This window comes from Sciurus carolinensis, chromosome 15 (genome assembly GCF_902686445.1).
Source record: "Sciurus carolinensis chromosome 15, mSciCar1.2, whole genome shotgun sequence".
NCBI lineage: Eukaryota > Metazoa > Chordata > Mammalia > Rodentia > Sciuridae > Sciurus > Sciurus carolinensis.
This window is the reverse complement of record NC_062227.1, coordinates 76,977,775-76,997,400: the sequence shown is the minus strand read 5'-3', so window position 1 is coordinate 76,997,400 and position 19,626 is coordinate 76,977,775. Positions and strand designations below refer to the sequence as shown.

The window sequence follows — 19,626 nt, the reverse complement described above, 5'->3', positions numbered from 1 at the left end:
TCCCCACTAGCGTTGAGTTTTTATATTTTCATTGATGTTATACATTTTTAATTCAGTGTGCACTTCAGTAATGGTTTTGTTTCACTGAGAAATATCAATGTGCATATTTAAACAATTCATCATAGAATAACCAGAGTGTGCCCTATATTTTATTATACATTTTCCATATCTCAATAACCCTCAAGACTATATATTTATGCATAATTTTAGATAATTATTTTTTTATTAATGCTTATGTTTGTCAAATTATGTTTATGGCTTCAATGTCCCAGAGTATGAAATCCATGATAGATAATTTTTAAGACACACCTAGAACAAAATTATAAATATGATGCAGCAGTTTAAAGACTCAAGTGAAAACTATAAGGCATGCTAAATGCATTTCAGTAATGGGTTCTCTCCAAATAAGACAAATTTAAAATCTACGAGAGATAAATATTTTGAACAAATGAAAGGAAAAGGACTAGAATTATCCCAGGCTCTTCTCCCACACTTTATTTTTAACATTAGAACACTTTCACTCCAACTCTGTATGGCCATCTGTCTCTCCCACAGGGTGGGTGTGAAGCTGCATTCTTAGCCTATAAAAAGGGCATGCTGAAGGAACTGACACATGTCAGGAGTCAGCCACGCGGTCGGCATTGTTACCACTGTCTGCAGGATGGATGTCCCTAAACTTGGAGAGTGGCATCGACTAATAATGTTCTAGCTGTGAGAACAAAAATGACTGGCAACAGGAAAACGGGACAAAAATCAGTTTTTAAGAAAACTGTGGAAGTTTTGACTTATATCTTAGTTTTATTCTAAATTTTTTTTCTAAATGTTTACAAGTGAAAATGTTATCACTTGACCCACTATTATAAGTAGAATAACCAATAAATCAATGAATAATAACCATTTCCCTGTCATTCTTCTGCATTTCTAAATGTAATCGGAAGCTTAAATTCAAACTTAACCTGTTTTATTCCCATTATATAACAATACTTATTGTTTTTATTATATAACCCAGTTCATTATGTAGGTTAAAGTTTTCTTCATAATACATTAAATATTTTCATTGCCACATAGAAAAGATCTTAACTCTGAAGATGATGATAATGATCTGGTTCATGTGTGTTTTCACTGACATTAGTTAAAAGTAAAGGAGTAGTCCAACATTTAAGAAAGTTGCTTGCCAGAGCTGTTACTTAAAAATTTCTTCAGAGGTATCAAAGTCATACCTCTACTTAATTAGCACCCCCAAGTGCTCTAAAAATCAGTCTATACCTCACATTTCTTTCATAGATCTATTGTCTTTCCTTATTTAGGCTTGCACCCAATCAGTACTCTCTGTGATGGTCTGAGAGTGTTGTGTTTATTTTGACAATAAGAGACTATGAACTGATGAAATGTGGAAATAAAGTATCTGAAATAATGTGCTCTTAGAATAGTAAGGTGATACTTCCATTGTGTTAAACTCCCAGAAGCAGTAGTAAAACAGCAACCGGTGATGTCCTAGCGGAAAATCTTCCCACAAAGCCCAGTATATATGACCAATATATTAATAAAATGTTTCAGTGCAGTCTGAATTTTAGAGGATACAGTTTAGGGGGACGACAGATTATGGGTTTTGTTTTTGTTTTTGTTTTTTTTTGTAGTCTGTACAGTTTTGAAAATTACGTCAAGTAGAAGGCATTGAACTCATAGGCTCTTGTAACATTCTTAGAACCCTAGGAAATACCTGATCGGGCCGGTGGGTTCGCTCTGCTCCAGACTTCCGTTCCGGCTAGACAGGTTAGACGTGGAGGGTCTCTTCAAAGTGTAGGCCTTACAGCTCTATTCTGAGGGGGAGAGCAGCCAACGAAAGAGGCCTTCCAAATGCTTACCCGAGGAGATGCATTTCTTAAAGCGGAACCAAACACTGCCTGGATCTTCAAAGGAAGGAGGGGTCCCTGTAAAAGTTGGAGGAATGAGAAATGCATTGGTATAGACTTGGGGTTTATCTCTGATCAGTCTATCAGAAAAGGCATATTATGCAAGCCCAAGAGCAAAGCATTTTCTTAAATAACGTTTGAAAATATCAGGTTATGAAGTGCACGTTTAAATACTGGACTCCCTTTGTTTAAGGCCGGTATGAGCTATCAGCCCAGTGGCCTGTGCAAACGTTGTGCCCACAATGATAACAGAAGATAATCTTACTGCAGCGACTATCATCTTGGCAGTTTGTCAGAATGGTGAAGATCTGAAAAATGAAAATGCTGCCCCCCTTTGTCTTTCTTTTTTTTTTTATTTTTGGATTCGGGCAAAGATATTGAAGGAGACTGGAAAGAATTATACATATTGTTCTATTTTCCCCGTGTTTTTGCAGAGACCAGAACTGCGTTAGGGGTGAATGGAGACTATCCACAAACCCCATCCTATCCCTAGGATTCCCCCAAGGTTCTGCCTGAGTCCGCTTGTCCGAAGCCTGCGACAGGAAGGCACCAGCACCCATAGGTGGCGCCCCACGTCCGTGCCTGCGCGTCTCGCCCTTGCTGCAGGCGCAACTGGGAAACCCGGCGCGTCTACCCAGGTCGTTAGTGCTTGGAGCCGGCGTTTTAATAAATAAGCGCGGTGCCAATGCGCTCCAGGAGCCTCGAGGTTCAGAGGAGTAGACTCATAAACCTAGGCGGGAGGCACTTCTTCAATTCTTGCCAAAACCTGACGTTTCCCAAACTGGAGATTCTGGAACCACGGCATCTTAAACCATTAAATTCCAAAGCTTTCTAGCTCCATCCCAGTCTTTTTTTTTTTTTTTTTTAACTGTTTTTTTTTTTTTTTTTTTTTTTTTTGTCCCCTCTTCATTATGAAAGTGATAACGCTATTCAAGATTAAGAGTTGGAGGGAATTTGGAAAAGAAAAGAAAGAATCTAAAAGAAGAGACGAGACTGGTGCTTTTGAGGGTGCCTAATTTTAAAAACGGCATCTAGGAGGATTTCGCTCTGGGTGTTTGGGTGAGAGCTGGACCAAGGCGGCGCAGGGTGCGGGCTGGGGATGCGGGAGGCCCAGACAACGGCGATGCACAGAGGCCTTAGGGCGTTGGCGGCGCTGTGCTTTGCCCTCCGGAGTCTGGAGGAAAGGCCGGGACCAAGGGGTCCCGCCAGCGATGCGCGCTGTGGGTGCGCTGGGCACCGGAGCTGAGGGGTCCCCGGCAGCCGGCTTCGCGCGGTGCGGCTGAGGACTCGGTGCGGCCCGGTGCAGGGTGCGAAGGTTCGGGTTGGAGGCGCCCGGTGAACGCGGCGCCGGGAGCAGAGTGGGGCGCGGTGCGGAGCGGCCGCGGGGAGCGCGGGCGCGGGGCGTGGTGTGTACCGGAGCCGGCGCGGGCCGGCGCGGGAAAGCGGCAGGGCGGGGCGGCGCGGTTATTGGCCACGCGCTGGGAGAAGGGGTCGCGCTCCGAGTCCTCCTCCCGCCAGCTACCGCTCGCCTCATTTTCTCTAAGCAGAACAACTTCGCGGACAGCGGTGCTCGCCCATCATGGACGTTCCAGGTAACACGCCCCGGCCCTACCCGCCAGGATCCTTGTGCTAACTGCCCTCTTGCATGCATTTTCATGAGGACCATCGCAAGTCTGTTTGCTGCGGTTCCAAGAGAGCGAGAGGAGGGTCAGGGAAGAATCTCGCAATCGTCTTGCACCGGGGCTGAGGACCGAGGATATTTGTTGTGCAACAACTTATCTTGTTCTTAGAAAGAACCCTGGAAGAGTTGTTCGGAGGCCGTGAGCCTTGAGGAGGCAGGCGTCTTTACGTTTTGCCTCTTGGCTGGGTGTTGGAATGACCTGTCTGGTTCAGTGAAGGAGGGGACGGGGTAAAAGTGCCGAAGGGAGCATAAGTTAGCAGGAATTTGCAGGGGAAGAGCGGACAGGGGTTCAGAAACGAGAGCTGGAAAATAAGCAAAGTCTGGGATTCCTGTCGCTGGAATCCTCTGTCGCTCGCTCGAGAGAAGAATCCAAGAGGTTGATTCCAGGGGCTCCTTCGTAGCCGCGGGATCCTCGCGAGTGGGTCCTTGGCTTTGGTCTCACCCGCACCCCCTCTTTCACTCTCCTGTCTCCCTTTCCTTTTAGCTCCTCTTAATTTCATTCACCCTAAGGGGCTTCCTGGGGTTTGTTCTTTGGGTAGAAAACGGATTTTTTTGTTCATTTGTTTCCCAAACGGACTGCTAGAAAACACGTCCACGATGGAAAAATAGAGGATTAAAGGAAAGGCAGGGAAAGGAGGGTTTTGTTTTTTTTTTTTTTTTTGGTTTGACTTTCAAGAAAATGTCGCTGAAATGAAGACGGTAAATCATTTATTTTCCCTTCACCCGCTTCTTACACCCCATCTTCCTTCAGCTTAGTGGGCGGGGGGCGGCGCTGACGCCCCCTCCAGGGTCCCGGACCCTGTCTTGGCAGTGAGGTTCCGCAGCATCGCGGGTCCTTGACCTCACGCACCCCTGCGCGAACCACGCAGGACCCTCCAGGGATGCGCTGCACTGTGCGCTCGGGCTTTCTCCGAACCTGTTGTGCCAAGTCGGGGATGGGGTGGCTGTGCCCAGACCAAGGGGATGGCCTTCTGGAAGGGAGCCTAGGAGCCGCAGCCACCGCTCCCCGGCGCCCATCCCCCTGGCCTTACCTCCCGACCTAAGGGTTTGGGTTTTCTGCCCTGACAGGTCCGCTGGCGCCTTCTTTCTGAGAACCCCTTTGGCCTTGAGCAGGAAAGCAGGGGACCCAGGCCAGAGGAGGCTACTTCTGCCCCCGCGCGATCCTTGGCGCTCTTCCCGCCCACGCCTGCCTCCGCCCTGCGCGCCGCCCCCCCAGCCCAGATGCCGGCGCCCGGCCGGGGCCCCCGGGGGCCGCGGCTGACCATGCCCGGGCGCCGGGGGGCGCTGCGCGAGCCGGCCGACTGCGGCTCCTGCCTGGGGGCGGCGCTGGCCTTGTTGCTGCTGCTGCTGCCAGCCTGCTGCCCCGTGCGGGCGCAGAACGACACCGAGCCGATCGTGCTCGAGGGCAAGTGCCTGGTGGTGTGCGACTCGAGCCCGTCGGCGGATGGCGCGGTCACCTCCTCCCTGGGCATCTCTGTGCGCTCCGGCAGCGCCAAGGTGGCCTTCTCCGCCACTCGGAGCACCAACCACGAGCCGTCGGAGATGAGCAACCGCACCATGACCATCTACTTCGACCAGGTCAGCCCGCCCGCCTGCCCACCCGCCGCCGAGGAGGAGAGGGCGGGTCGGGTGCTAGAGCTGGGTTTCCCCTGCTTCTCCGACCAGGAGTCCCGGGAGCGCCCTTCTCTCTGCTCTGCCCTACCTTTTGGTTGGCTACTCTCTCAGTTCACGCCTCTCATTTCCCTTCCACATTGTAGCTTTTATATTCTTAAATTAGCAGTTTACTGGGCACTTGGATTACTGAGAATCCCTTAAAGATGTCTAAGCTAAGGGTCCTGTAAAGCTGGGATTTGAAATGTATCTCCCAAAAGCAAACATTGCACGTTTTACTTTTTGCTGGGGGGATGGAGCGTTTTGTGGTTGATGATCTTCAGTCAGTGGAGTGTCAAGTTAAGGGCTGAATGCATTAAAAACTCCCCAACTCAGAAAAGGAGTTCTCCAAAGAGCCTACCCAAAGCACAGAAGAGAGGTACCGATTGTTTATTTCAGGAGATGGAGTAGGGAGAAAAATAAGTGGGGATAGTTGTAGGGAAAAGAGCAGGGATCACATATAAATATAAAACAAAACAGTGTGGTTATATAAACCACGGTGTAGAAAGTGAGACGTACAATATGCAAATGCACTGAATACAATATGTCAATACATACGTAAGAACAAAGAGCAGTGTTTTGCTTTAAGCCACTTCTGTCACTCAGTTCAAAGCAATCAAGACTCAGACATGGTCAAGCCTTTGCGATTCTTTCGCTGGGTTATTGGTGCTGAGGGTTAAAGGTTGTGACCTTTCCTTTGTGTCCTTCCCTGTTGATTTCTATTATTTTTCAGAAACAAATTAAAAGCATTTCAGTGCTTTTCCAACTTTACCTAATCAGCTAATCCTTTTGCAAAGTGCTTCCCACAAAATGAAGCACCCATCCCTGAGCATACCTGTGCTCCTTGGACACATTCCAGTGGCTTTCCTTGTCTCTACCAGTCAGCTCTGCAATCGGAGTAATGGCAGGCACACACACACCTGGCCTTTTTTTAGGCCGAGGTATTCACTTTGTAAATCCTTGTTAAGGGTTATCTGTTTGAGGGGTGTTGTGGAGGGTGTTTTTTTAATGTTTTTATTTATAAGATAAAAATATTTTAATCATTTCCAAATCTTGGAGACAACAATGAAAGTATATTTGGGAACTGGATACTCTATTAATAAGTTGCTTTTTAAAAATGTGCTAACAATTTTGTGATTTTTTAAATTTCCCAATACCTTACAAATAGCTTCCATGGCATTTCCACATCCACCATTTATTTTGGGTGTCGAGAAAATTGTGATGAAGGGCAGGATAAATAGTGATAGTTTTCTAGTTTACAGATAAGGAAGCTGAGCAGGGTGGGTTAAGTGAGTGGCCTGTTTAGGGGGTCACTGAGGTCCACTTTTCAGGGTCAGGAAGGGTGTCCTTTCATCTACACCATGGCTGTGAATTTGCCAGTTTTCCAAATTCAAAACGGAGGCAAAGGGTCAATGTGAAGGGAAGAGGCAACTCTAAGGGCTTAAGTGGACAAGACTTCATTCTTCTGTAAAGCATTGTGAGGAAGACTGGGAGCAGGACTGGGGACAGACGTCCTGAAGTGCTTTGTCCTAACAGTAGGGCCCCTGTGGACTGAGTGGAGTGGCCTGGGACCTGGCTGCATTCCCCAAGCTACATCAGCTTTGCACACTGCTTTCCGAGTTGCATGCAAGTCATTAATAATGAGCGTGTAAGAAGTAACAAGTAAAGTTATTCAGGTTGAAGTTTATTTTTTGACCAGATGACATAATCTTGAATCTAGAGTGTTAATGTTGCTGCTGGCTTTTTGTTTTAGAAACCAAAACACCAGTGGGCCATTTTATTATTTTAACTGAATTTTAATTTGTATATGAGGAGGGATAGGGACAGAATCTGGACAAATTGACCCGATTCTCTCTGTAACATCTGAAAGGGTGTAGGGCCATAACTGGGAACTTGTCACTCTACAAATTCTGCTGTTACGCTGTAAACCTCTGGTCCCCTTGTCTATGAGGAGAACCATTGACAGGGTCATGTGAGCTCCTGTCAGGTGGCTAATTCTCTCATTTACTCTTGCATGTTGTACAGTTTCCTTAGTCTGAACTGAGGGTACCCAACTACCAGTTCAGTTCTTTGTATTTATTGAAACTTATCTTCATTGCTCAACTAACAGGTAAAACGTGTTGCTCAGAGGAATGTGAGGAGAAACAGGCAGTCATTTATTGACAAAGCTCCTTCACTCAGTATGCATTATTGAGCACCTACTGTGTGCTGCCAGGGGCTGGGGAATGGTGGGGGTGGGGGGACCCAGACCATTTCTTCCCTGGGGGCAGATGAAGTTAGATTTCCATTTATAGCAACAGTCTCATTGAATCTGCCTCTTGCTCCATGGCCCTTTTTCCCGGCATCAAGTATGGAACTGTGTTTGTTAAACAGAGCACCCTGTTGAAGGCATGGTAACCCACAGATCTCAGGAACAGACTTGAGCTGCGGTGTGTTTACTGAGCTTAGCATCTCCCGTTCCTTTCTCTCTGCCCTGACTCCCAGCTAATCAAATCCACACCCACTTTCTGAATGCATGAATAAAACATAGTTTAAAAATCTTTCAAAATCATGATACATGAGAATACCTTTGAAACCCGTTCCTGCAGCAGGATGGTGTGACTTCAGTCTGCCTCTTCCTGGGGAAGCCTCGCCGCTCTGCGTTAATACAGGAACTGGTGTCAGTGGTTATCTGAGCATCATTAGAACAGGCTGAGCAGCTGCTTGCGGTTAGTACTGTATTCCCTCTTCTTTTTCAGGTCTTAGTAAATATCGGCAACCATTTTGATCTTGCCTCCAGTATATTCGTAGCTCCGCGAAAAGGGATCTATAGCTTCAGCTTCCATGTGGTCAAAGTGTACAACAGGCAAACCATCCAGGTGGGTAGCTGTGAGAGGGGGGCGCATGCAGTCTGCTAATGGTTTCCCGCTGCTGAAGGCCCATTCTTTTGGTCTGTGAGGCTTCAGGAACTAAGGAACTGGGCTTTGCAGAGATGCTTGGCCCTGAGGTCACTGGGGATCCTCTCTCTCAGGCCCCTGGTGTGGGCTCTAAGGATGGGGGGTGAGGAAGAAAAGAGCATGTGTGAGTGGGGTTCTTAACTGTCTGCTGAGCTTTCCCCTCTGCATTTTAGGTCAGTTTAATGCAGAATGGTTACCCAGTGATCTCAGCGTTTGCAGGAGACCAGGATGTTACCAGAGAAGCGGCCAGCAATGGAGTCCTGCTACTCATGGAAAGGGAGGACAAAGTGCACCTCAAACTGGAGAGGGGCAACCTTATGGGGGGCTGGAAGTACTCCACGTTCTCGGGCTTCTTGGTTTTTCCTCTATAGACTCAGCCCCTGGACGATTGGGAAGTTGCAATCTGGACGCAGGAATCCACCCTTCATGACACCCTACTCTTGCCAGAATAGGACAACTCATCTCCAGCTTCTGTCGGACTGTTGCGGTCCAAGAATGATTTCCTTCTAAATCTCCAGTATTTTCTTTGAATATTGACAATTCCTCGGGAACCTGGCCTCTAATTAGTTTTAGAAGACAAGGTCTTAAGGAGAAATGAAATTATCGATCTGAGCAGTTTGTACCTGTGATTGTAAAGTCGATATTGGATTTTATTGTTGGGACCACTGACTCGCCTTCTTTGTATGTTATGTCAATGTCCGGGTGGCAGGAGCCCTGCTGAGGACCAGGACCGACTGCAGGTTGCAGTCAGGGCTCGGAGCAAGAGCCTGGCAAGAACCACCCACGGGACAGTCCTTGACCTGTGTTCCCTGTGTGTCTGTAGAGCCTTAAGAGAAAGAATGGCTTCGCCCTGGTTCTGTACCTTTCCCCTGGGCGGCTGGGAGGGGGTGGGGCATTGCGAACCTGTCAGGAAGTGCTTTATCCAGAGGAGCCAAGTGTGCACGACTGGACTGCCACTTTTGTTTTGTATTGTTTGTATTTTCTTGAGAAGCTTTACTTTTCTTTGCGCACTGGGCTCTCCGTCCCTACCCCACTTTAAGCTTCTGTGCTGGGGTTGGGGAGGAGGGAGAAAATGTATGCTGAGTTTATGGATGAGATCAAACAAAACAAAACAAAACCTGTCTATTTTGTTTTGAATGAGACCACACCAAACCAAAAGTATCTATCTATCAAAGTAATGAGCAAACGGACAATTCCGCTTATTTTTCCAAGAGATTCTCTCAGATACATCTTTAGCACTTGCAACCTGGATTTTGTTTTATTTTTTAATTTACACTCGGAATCCTTTAAGAACCTGGCCTTCCTGTGTGGGTCGAAACTGTGCTACGTGTGGAGCTGAGATGACCAGGTCCCCTGAGCACCGTTTTCATGGAGTGTTTTACCTTGTTTGGATCCATCTGGGAATAAGTGCTCAGTGATCAGGTGCCGCAAAGAAAACAGGACGCCCCAGCCCCTCTTCCTCCGGATCTTCCTTTAATCCGCCAAGGACAGGTCTTGTTGACACTGGGGCAGGCACCTGGCAGGAAACCACTGGGAAGCCACAGCAACTAAAGGTATTGGCCAAAGCAGCTGGGGGCGGGAGCGGTTTCACACATGCTTCATGTGCAAGGCTGTTATTAAGACACAGCTGAGAGATGATGGGCGCAGGGCTCCTATGCCAAGGAAGTGTCACTGATCCCAAAGCAATCAAATATGAGACCTCAAACAGGATGTTAATTTGTTCTTTGTGTAACAGTGTAACCAAAATATTGATAAAGCTCACATTTTAAGATTCAGAATAAATGGGTTTGATGTCTGGCTTGCTCTAATCCCTCCACATCGTATTCCAACTGTCAAAAATAACTGGGGAAGTAAAGGCCAGGTGTCAAGAACTTGGGGACTTTAAATCCATACGGTGCCTCTTTAAAAAGTACGCACACAAACACGCACCCGTGTCTGCAGACACAGCTGTGGGTCTGGATGATACTGCATACTTAAGTACATTCAATTTTTACTTATTTTGTTTCAAATGGGAAGAGTTTGGGGAGAAACATAGAAAAGATAGCATTAAGAAGGTTTTATGGTAGATCCTCTGCTTCCATCACACAATCGCGGAAGTCGTCCAAGAACCAATCCAACATTGCAATCAGTGACAGCTAATTTAATAAAAGACAGCAACTTTGGAAGTCACAGGAGTCCTTTCCAGACTGTGTGAGGGTGGTAGGCCTCGGGTTTCCAGTACATGCAGGGGGACTTAAGCAAAGAGGTTTGACCGAGGGTCTGTTTCACTGCCCTTAATTGAAGAACACAGAAAAATGCAGAATTCGATTTGAGTTAAAAGTCTGTGAGGAAATGAATAAACCAGAAGTCCTGTCGAGTGCTTTGTTTCTGGGAGTAGGAGACATACTTCTCAGAGTGGACATTGTTTATTAATGCTGGTGAACAGAAATAGAAGGCAACTGGAGTGTGTGCCCTCTGTGTCTTGTTGTTTGAATCCTGTTTCACTCATTTCCTTAACTTTGTGTTCAGTCTAAAACAGGAAACCTCACTAGAGGACAATATGAGTACTTGTTACTTTTATCCCTTAATATATAATACATGTATTTGTATTTATACCTTTATTACATACCGGTTGTTATTGGGTTATATTGTCTAATAAATAAGTTATTAATTGACCAATCTAAAACTAAGCCTATTTCAGGAGCTTATTTCAGGTGAGGAAAGCAACTTCTTGCAGTCCCGCCTCTTTCCACCTCTTTCCTTTGCTTTCTTGATTGGGATGCTGGCAGGGACCTGAGAAGAGGCCCTGCTGAGAGAGAGCTTCTCTGAAGTTGTCCACCATCTACCCAGGCATCTGCCAAAGCTGGATTTGGCTGAGGATCCTGAGAGACACGGAGCTCCCTGTTACGGGCTACAAATGTGTAGGTCGGATCAAAAACCAAAATGCATTTTCCTTTTATTGGAAAAAAGAGATGTGTAGCATGCCGAGGCGGGTCTTGGCAGCCCTCGCATGGAGCCTGGGTTTTCTTGTCTGCAGAGTGAGGTCGTGACCCCGCATGGTCGGTCACCCCATCAGGCTGTTGTGAGGGTCCCCGAGAACTGGGTAACATGGGTGCTATTGTGGCAAGAGCATTACTGGAAAGACAGATTTTTCAACATACAATTTGTGAAAATCATTTAAAATGAATATCTGACAGGAGGGCAATTGTACATGAAGGCAAATTTCCATGTTTCTCAATAGACTATTAAAACTGCAGTACTATATTGAGGGTTCCATTATTTCGATTTTTTAGGGATGATGATAATATCACAATGCATACATTTTAATTTAATTTTACTCTCAGCTGTGTTCTTTAGCTATCCTGTGAGGTTCCTGTTAATCTTTATGTTCCAGTATGTTCTGCCCATATTTCAGAAAAATACACAAATGTAACATTTATGATATGAATTAAAAAAACATAATTTGATTAATATAGTAAATATTATGGCATTTTAATATTAAATTGCTTAAGTTGACAAATGTTAGTTGTACTAAATTGTCCATGCCCTTAGTGAAATACCTTTTTCTTCACTTAACTTATATTCCAATTTGAAACACAGCCCCAGTGATTCAACACCAGGTCCTGAGAAACTATTTTTGCCATCTGTAATTCCTGAGCTATTTTTGCACCCTAATATTTTTGATATATGTGTTTATGTGCAAGTGAAATTATCTACATTTCCACAATGTGTGCTTTCTAGGGCTGCTCAGAATAAAGGTGATAAAAACCTACTGAACATTAGCATGAAAATTCATGGAACCCTGTAGAGATGACATAGATTTACTTGTTTAAAAAATTAGCTAAATCTAGTTATATTGAGACTCAGAAAAAAATAGAACATACATATAAAGCAAAACAAAACCTTTGCTGAATATTTTATTTTACTTGTGGTATTTTCTTGTTATCAAGGAAATTACAGTGGGCATATACATAGCAACTATTACATTCATATTGCTGACCTGTGAATACAGTAACATATATACCTGATCTTTTAACATGGTAATATAATAAAAATTACATGGACCGGCTACATTCTCCTGGAATCTGGGAAGATGTAAGAGGAAAATTTGATGAATCACTTTCTGTAAGCAAAGCAAAGGCAGAGTCTGCTCCTTCGTGGGCTTCAGTTGCACCGAAAGGAGCAAAGACTGTTCTATCAATCTCTGTGCCCACAGCTTGCATCTTTTATAAAGGAACAAATGTTGTAAGAAGATAACATTGCTGTGAATAAAATAGTCAATGTTTGTTTATATTTCTATGGTATAAGAAGTGTATAATAATCAAATGCATAAATGCACATGGTCGAAGGAATTCTTTTACATTATTTTTATGATGGAGTAAATAAATGGGAAACTCATAGAAGCAGGTTGCATTGAATCATTCTAAAGGGTCAGTGGTTCACTCTGTAAAGTCACTTGTAAAACTACAATGAGATTTGCCCTTTTGCCTTGCTTATGTGTCAATTTACTTATTGAAATTACGTTTCCCAAATGGACACTTTGTAACTAAAATGAGAAATTACAAACATTTTATAATTTAAGCCAAGCCTATAAATTCTCATAAGTCTTAAAATTATTTTTGTTAGTATTTAAAGATCAAGCACACCAAACATAATGAAGCTAATCAACATATTCTTTCCACATTGGTTTCATTGTTTTCCTCTTTTTGTGCACTGAAACTTTTTTCTCTGATACATTGGGAAGAGGTTAGCTGATGATGTCCAGTCATTAATCAAGTCTGTTTGTGAATTTGCCAAGCATTTCAAACCATATGAAATCTCCAAAAAGCATATTGACTGCTTTTGCAGTCAGGCTACAATTCATCTTTTTAGATATTTCAAGTGTTGTTATGTTACATAGAGTGATGTGATTGGACAAATTCAGTTCCTCACAGCCCCTCTCCCTCCCCAAAATTGCAAAAAGCTATGCTGAAAATCTTTTAAAAAAGATCTGATGAATATGAACTTTAAAAAATGTCATGTATGTGAGTTTGTATAATAACAGTAACAGAAATATGAATCTTAAGCAAATGAGCTTTCCTTACATCCTCAAACCCAGTAGGGTAACTTGAAATTTGCAAGGGCAAAAGCCACATAATTTTACCTCCTACAGATAATAGGAGTTCTGTTCCATCTTCCTAAGTGGGTTTTGCTGTGGATTTCCATCACTGGAATCACTTAAGAGGCTACAGCGTCATAAATCACCATCTTCATCAGCTTGCCCACATGCGTTTGCTGTGTCTTGTAAATGAGCTGCTTGACAACTTAATTTGGAGAAGGCATCTTCATTCCCTTTTCTTAATGCCTACAGCAGGACTCCCCAGGGTGAGGAAGCTGCCTTGCAGGGGAGCTGGCCTTGCAGTGGAAGCTGCTTATTCATGAACCACAGCAGTCCTGCAGTCTGACTAGCAGTGCCTAAGATTGTCCCCCACATTCTTCAGGAATACTTATTTCACCTTGGATTCCATCTGGGGTTGCAAAGGACACGAAGTTGTAGAAAGTTGGCAGTGCTTTAAAATATGCATGTCCTAGCTATTTTACATCTAGTGAATATTACTTCATTAATTTAAAAATGCATATGCCCATCTCTTATGCTTCCCAGAACCTTAGCACATAAGGGCATACAATTACTTCCTTGATTTTACAGTAAAAAATGAGCATTTACTGTGATTCTGGGAATATCATTATTATGCACCTGATGTAAGCGTATTATAGTAAAAAGCCTATCTAAAATATAGTTAAGTTGATTAACATGGCAAATTCTTATTAAAATACCTCACTTGCAATATTTTTACATGGGTCTCTTTAAAGATTTCAGCTAGTTTTAAGAATTTAGTATTCCATGAAATGTTTGTCTTTGGAATTGCTATTTTTTTAATAACCATGTAACTTTAGATCATAAACAGTATACTCCCAGAAAGTAGTCTATCACTGAAAAGCAAATTTAGGACATGAAAATGTGATACTGTCCTTTTTTCATATTTCCAGCACCATGTCAGGATGTCATAGTATAGTTTTATTTTGGAATTGTAAACTATCAATGGAAAGAGCAATGATATTACTTATAAAAATGATCTATTCTTTTGGGAACCAGGTGTAGATATTTCCTTTTTCATTCCACAAAATACCTACTGTTGCCTAGGGGTCAGATAGTGTGCTTACAGATGATGATAGGAAACTAAAGACACACTCAGTGTGAACCAAGAACTCTGTACTGGTTAAAATCAGCCTGGAGGGTATTCAGTTAAACTGATGGTGAGGGGTGGGCTGAGTGGGTGTGGGAGGAATCTTAGCAATTTGACTTCACGTGTGCTGAGGTGAGTATCGTGATTTACATTTCGTACTCATGAAGAGGAGGCTGTTATTCTGGCACTCACGGGGAAAACTGAACATTAGTTGACCTCCTGTGTTACCTCCCCTCCCTTGCTGAACATGGTGGGATATTTAGCCAACTAATGGCAGACTCCGGCTCCTGGGCCAGTCTTGGGATTATTAAAGTGCATGGGGGCACCTGCAGGGAATTCCCACTGCTTAACGCAGGGTAGCCTTGGATCACCCATTTTGTGCCTCACAATGTCTTCTTTTCTTCAGGTGGTGAGTTACTTGAGATGATAGAGACACGTGAGAAACAGTCAAATCCTTAGAAAGAGACATGTAGCAAGGGACACATGAGGCAGTAGCTGATGTCTGTCTTCAACAGACACATCAGGGAACCAGCCCAGTACTTTGGTGTTTTCTACATGATATTAACTGAATGAAGATCCAACTTATGGGGAAACAAAGGAGAACTCTGAACCCAGAAAGCACGGGTAGAAACATGACTTCTGTATGTATTGTATTTCTGCAACTGTGCACACACATATTTGTGTGTATGAGTATGTGATTATGAATAGCATTTATGATCAAAATTTACTCACTACTACAGTTTTCTATGTACTTTGAGCCATTCTGAAAACTTATTCTCAATAGAAGAGATGATGGACCCAGTGTCTTTGCTTGGGTATAGAGTTTCACTTAAACTTTCCTCTCAATTATTTTGTCTGTGTTTTGCAATTATTTCTTGTATTCGATCTTCAGAATTTATTTTACCAGAAGGTAGAAATTACATCTGGTCTCTCAGAAAGACAGAGATTGAGAACTGTTGAGAGTAATTAGACCATCTGGAGCCATAAATCCAGGAGAAAGTTATGATCAGTGGATCATGGCCTAATCTTTTCTTCACCCACTGCATCTGAATTACCTTGGCACAAAAGCATGACAAGGGGTTGGAGTTTTAAAGGAAATTGCCACATCTCCCCAGTCATTAGCAGGCAAAAGGCATGCGCGCATCAGACTGTGTTAATTAGGGAAGACTTATTCTCCCCGAAGACCTATTACTTTTTCATACTTTTTTTTTAAATCTCTCAAAATATACTGCACCAAACAGTAGATGTCTTACAATTTTTACTTATAGTTCTTAATAAATTCCCGAGAACATTTGTTAGAAAAAAGTTATTTGTTAAAATAAATTTTGTCTCTTTTTCTTGATGGAGAATCAAAGTGATCCTAAATTTATTTTATTATATTTTCTTCCAGAATTACAGAAACATTTGTTTCAGGGGAAAAAAATATCCCCAATAGATGGTGCTGCTGCTGTGATTTAAACCATTGCATAATTAGTATGCAAAAAAGTTCCAGAGAGAGGCCTCTGGGAATTCCCTTACATCAAGTTATAGACAGACAAAAATGTGGCTTTATTTTTGCTAAATGCAAATTGACATAATTGTATAATTTGAAAACTTCAGAAAGATTTTGTGATGTTTTGAGCTCAAGAATTTACTTCTCTCCATTGTTCATGTCTCAAATATCTTTGAAACACACATGCAAACAAAATTAACTGTTACAAAAGGATGAGATGATTGGCCTTCCAAGTTTTTCTCGCATGATTCTCAGGCCTCTCTTAGTTAATGTTAAAAGATGAAGGTGAGAGTATAAATTACATGGGTTCCTTCATTCATATTGAGGAGAAAATGTCCAGATGTGAGAAGCATGTTGGCAGAATGATGTTGCTTCTAATGCTGATGATGTACTTACTATGGCCAGACAAGGTACTGAGTGCCGTGTCATGATCTGACCCTACAACCACTAGGAGATTACTACCAGCAGATACTTAAAGTGCTATGGTCAAGTCTTAGCAAAACACTGCAAGATGCAATGTGAATCATGAACTCTCCCACTTCAGAGCTATTGTTCCTATGACATCTCCATATGAACAGTTAGTGTTAAAAAGGCATTTTGTCAAATAAGAAATTTATTTTCTATCACTAATCCTATGTGTGCACCACATTTATCTCAATAAAGCACATTGTTTATTTTTTTTTAAAGCACAACTTAATTTTACAGGCTGCAAACCTAATAATTGTTTTTCATAACTGTAATAGAAAAATTCCAATAGCTGTAATATAATATTCCAAACTTCTCATATCAGAAACACTGAAGTCTAGGCTCTCACTAATTATCATCATCTCCATGTACAAAAAGAAAATGGAAATTTTTTCCTTTATTTTTTCTGTCAGAATTCTTTGCAGAGACAAACTAAAAATACTCAAGCATAGAAATACAAAGCTTATTTTCCCAACAATATTGCATGTTTTATAAATCCACATATCACTCCCTGTTTAGTATCTGGAGTAAAGGCTAAGAAATCAAGTGCAAGAAGCAAATGATGTATTCTTGTGGTTAGCAACTTGCCTGTTCAAAGCTCCTCAAGGAGCTGGAAGGTTCACATCTGGCTGCAGAAGTCTCGCTCAGAACCAGGAATCAGGAAGTTCCTGAAAAGATTGCATGCCTTGCCCTGAAAGCATACCAGCAAAATTAAAACTAACTAAATTAAACCAAAGGGAGATTCTAGAGAGGGCAACTGGCATGTAGTTGTATCCATGTAGTGTATTTGTACACAGGAGGAAAACGAAGTTTCAAAGTTAGGTGTTATAAAGGCTGTGTAAAAGACACCTCCAAACATTTTTTTTAATATAATTTCTCTTTTTTGTTACCTCCCATGACTCTTTTTGTAGCCCATTCACTATCCTAAAGATTGTGGACATAGAAAAGGGCTTACAGTAGAAATAGTTATATCTAAACCCTCGACCAAGCCTTTTTATATAATATACGTGTTCATCATTCTTTAAAAAAAAATAGTCCTTTTTTTATAAACTTGTTAAATGTACTTTATGTAAAAAATATGGTATCACATTTCTATTCAAAAAGGTAAGGCAAACAATTGCCATTCATATTTTAATTTAACTATAATAAGAGTTTTGATCTTGGAGGGTCAATACCACAAACGGGCTCCTATTTGTGTTATGTCATTTGTTTGGGTTCTGCACTCCACTACCAGGTGAGAAGCCTAAAAAGGTCCCCTCCCTTGGAACAGCTGCAGCTCAATGTGTAGCAACTACATACAGGGATGGTTTAATTTTTCAGTGAGGTTAAGATTTAAGTAAAATCCAAAATGAATGAAAATTTAAATTTAGATCTGGTTAATTTCTTTTCATACCAATAGTGATATTTTCTGTAGAAGACTTGGGACAGATTGGTTCAAATCTAAATTATCCAGTTGAGCTCACTAGCCTGCAAGATAATCAATGTCGCTTCACATGTTACTTGAACAGGGGGCTGCAGTCTGTTGACTGGATTCTGGAATCCTGGAAGTTTAAGTTCCTGACAGCTCTGGTGGCTTCCCCCTCAGGCAGCAAACATCTGAGAGTTCCCATAACACAGTGGGTAGCCACCACAGCTTCTCAGGCTGCAGCCAGGAAGGGGCTGGGCCAGGGGTTGCAGCCAGCCCTCTGAAGGCTGTGGCATTTTCCTTAGGAGTATGTCCGGAAAGTGCATCATATCCCTGTCACGCTGGCTTTAACTCCAAGAACACACACTTAGGAATTAAAATAACACTTTGTAATTAGAAATAAATCTAGGGAAAAACATGCCAGAATATTTTGAGATAAAGATGACGATAGTAATATTTCAATATATGCACAAATAGTCCAGGTAGGTAGGTAGATGGATGCACACAGAGGTGTGTGCACAGATAGGTGGATACTCGAAGAGCTTCGTGGTTTGGGGGTAACAAAGGCTCTCTCCCTGGCCTAATCTAAACAGGCCTTTCAGCCCTCTTTGTACTAAACCACACTCTGGACCTTGTCTTTAATTTCTGCCCATCCCAGTTGTTTAACAGGAAGAATCCTACTAAAGTGTGACATTTAACATTTTAGGACAGGTGAGTCAGATTCCCAATCCAACCCAGTGCTCCAGAGGAGGATTCTCTGACTCGTAATAAGCTTCTGAGTGTGCTCTCAAGGGTGGGTCAGGGTCTCCATCTCCTGCTGAGAAAAGGATCTTCCTGGACTGTGTCTTCGAGGCCCTTTTGGAGAGGGGATTTACTCCCTAGCCATGGAGGATGAAATTCCATGCTCTTTAGGGAGGACTGTGCTTCAGCAGGGGGTTAGCGCCCTTGGTACCCTGGGTATCTGTTCATAGACAGGAGGCTGGACAGAGGCCTGGGCCGCTTCCCTCAAGGTGCAGCTCCGTAAGAACATGGAAGCTTCTCGGTGGACTGACCTCTTCCTCCTCTCATCTGAACCCACACCCTTCTCAAACCCCTGACTGCACACTCTGCCACTGCACCATGCCAGTTCTGGCCCCTTCCTTTCTTGCTGGCAGGATTTTACTGAGGGTAATTTGAAACTTCTTTGGCTTCTTTGGCAAATTTCTGATACCTCCTCTAGACCTCCCCCTTCCAATCACAGTCCTCCTGGTCCACCTTCCATCTCCTCCCCTGGCCCCTGAGTCTTCTGATTGGACGCATTCAAACCCCAACTCCCCCCACCTCCTTCTCATCCCTTGAACTTGCGATCCCTGACTCTCTTCAGGGACTTTCAAGGGGCTCAGGCTACTAAATACCAGGGGAAGAGAAGATCTTAAAGCAACCTCCACAAGTAAGCATAGAAATCACTAGCTCTGCTGCTGAGCAGGTAGGCTTAATGCTCTCCATGCGACAGAAACAGGATCCAGATAGAAACACAAACTAGAGTCGAGAGAGCCAGGATTTCACAGACCAGGAGTTTATGGTGCTGTTTATGTGACTCACAGTCATGCTTAGGATGAAAGCCATAAGCGCTCTGTTGGCATCTGTCTGCACATTTTGTATGAGCGTGTGCACATAGGCGCTGCACGTGTGACAGTTTCTGACTTTGGATGGTAATATTACATTAAATCATGGAATCCTGTGAAAGAATTGCACTCAAATGCCTCAGAGATAGGTAAGTGCTTATGTAAATATTCTTAAGACTCTCAGAGAGATAGTAACTAACCCAAATGTTTTCAAGTTCACATGATTTAAGTAGATCTTTGACTAGGAAGACTAGTTTAGTATTATTAATTTAATAAA

The 19,626-nt window shown here is 43.0% G+C and overlaps 1 protein-coding gene across 2 annotated transcripts; it reads left to right on the top strand.

Annotated features, from left to right (window-relative positions):
* The first annotated feature begins 2,861 nt into the window (after positions 1-2,861).
* On the top strand, positions 2,862-12,550 carry Cbln2 (cerebellin 2 precursor). Of its 2 annotated transcripts, XM_047526591.1 has the most exons (5): positions 2,862-2,972; positions 3,461-3,505; positions 4,663-5,172; positions 7,983-8,102; positions 8,354-12,550. In XM_047526591.1, exons 3-5 carry the CDS (start codon positions 4,816-4,818, stop codon positions 8,549-8,551), a joined length of 675 nt encoding a protein of 224 aa, XP_047382547.1. In that variant the 5' UTR covers positions 2,862-2,972; positions 3,461-3,505; positions 4,663-4,815; the 3' UTR covers positions 8,552-12,550. The 2 variants fall into 2 exon arrangements, with proteins under 2 accessions (XP_047382547.1, XP_047382548.1); XM_047526592.1 differs by lacking the exon at positions 2,862-2,972 and having other exon boundaries at positions 3,376-3,505.
* The last annotated feature ends 7,076 nt before the right edge of the window (positions 12,551-19,626 follow it).

What these genes read in the sequence shown, in the direction of transcription:
- Cbln2 (XM_047526591.1), top strand. Translation starts at nt 4,816, where the DNA reads ATGCCGGCGCCCGGCCGGGGCCCCCGGGGGCCGCGGCTGACCATGCCC. An exon ending in TGACCATCTACTTCGACCAG is followed by an intron (nt 5,173 to 7,982) that starts GTCAGCCCGCCC and finishes CTTCTTTTTCAG; the next exon opens with GTCTTAGTAAATATCGGCAA. An exon ending in ACAACAGGCAAACCATCCAG is followed by an intron (nt 8,103 to 8,353) that starts GTGGGTAGCTGT and finishes TCTGCATTTTAG; the next exon opens with GTCAGTTTAATGCAGAATGG.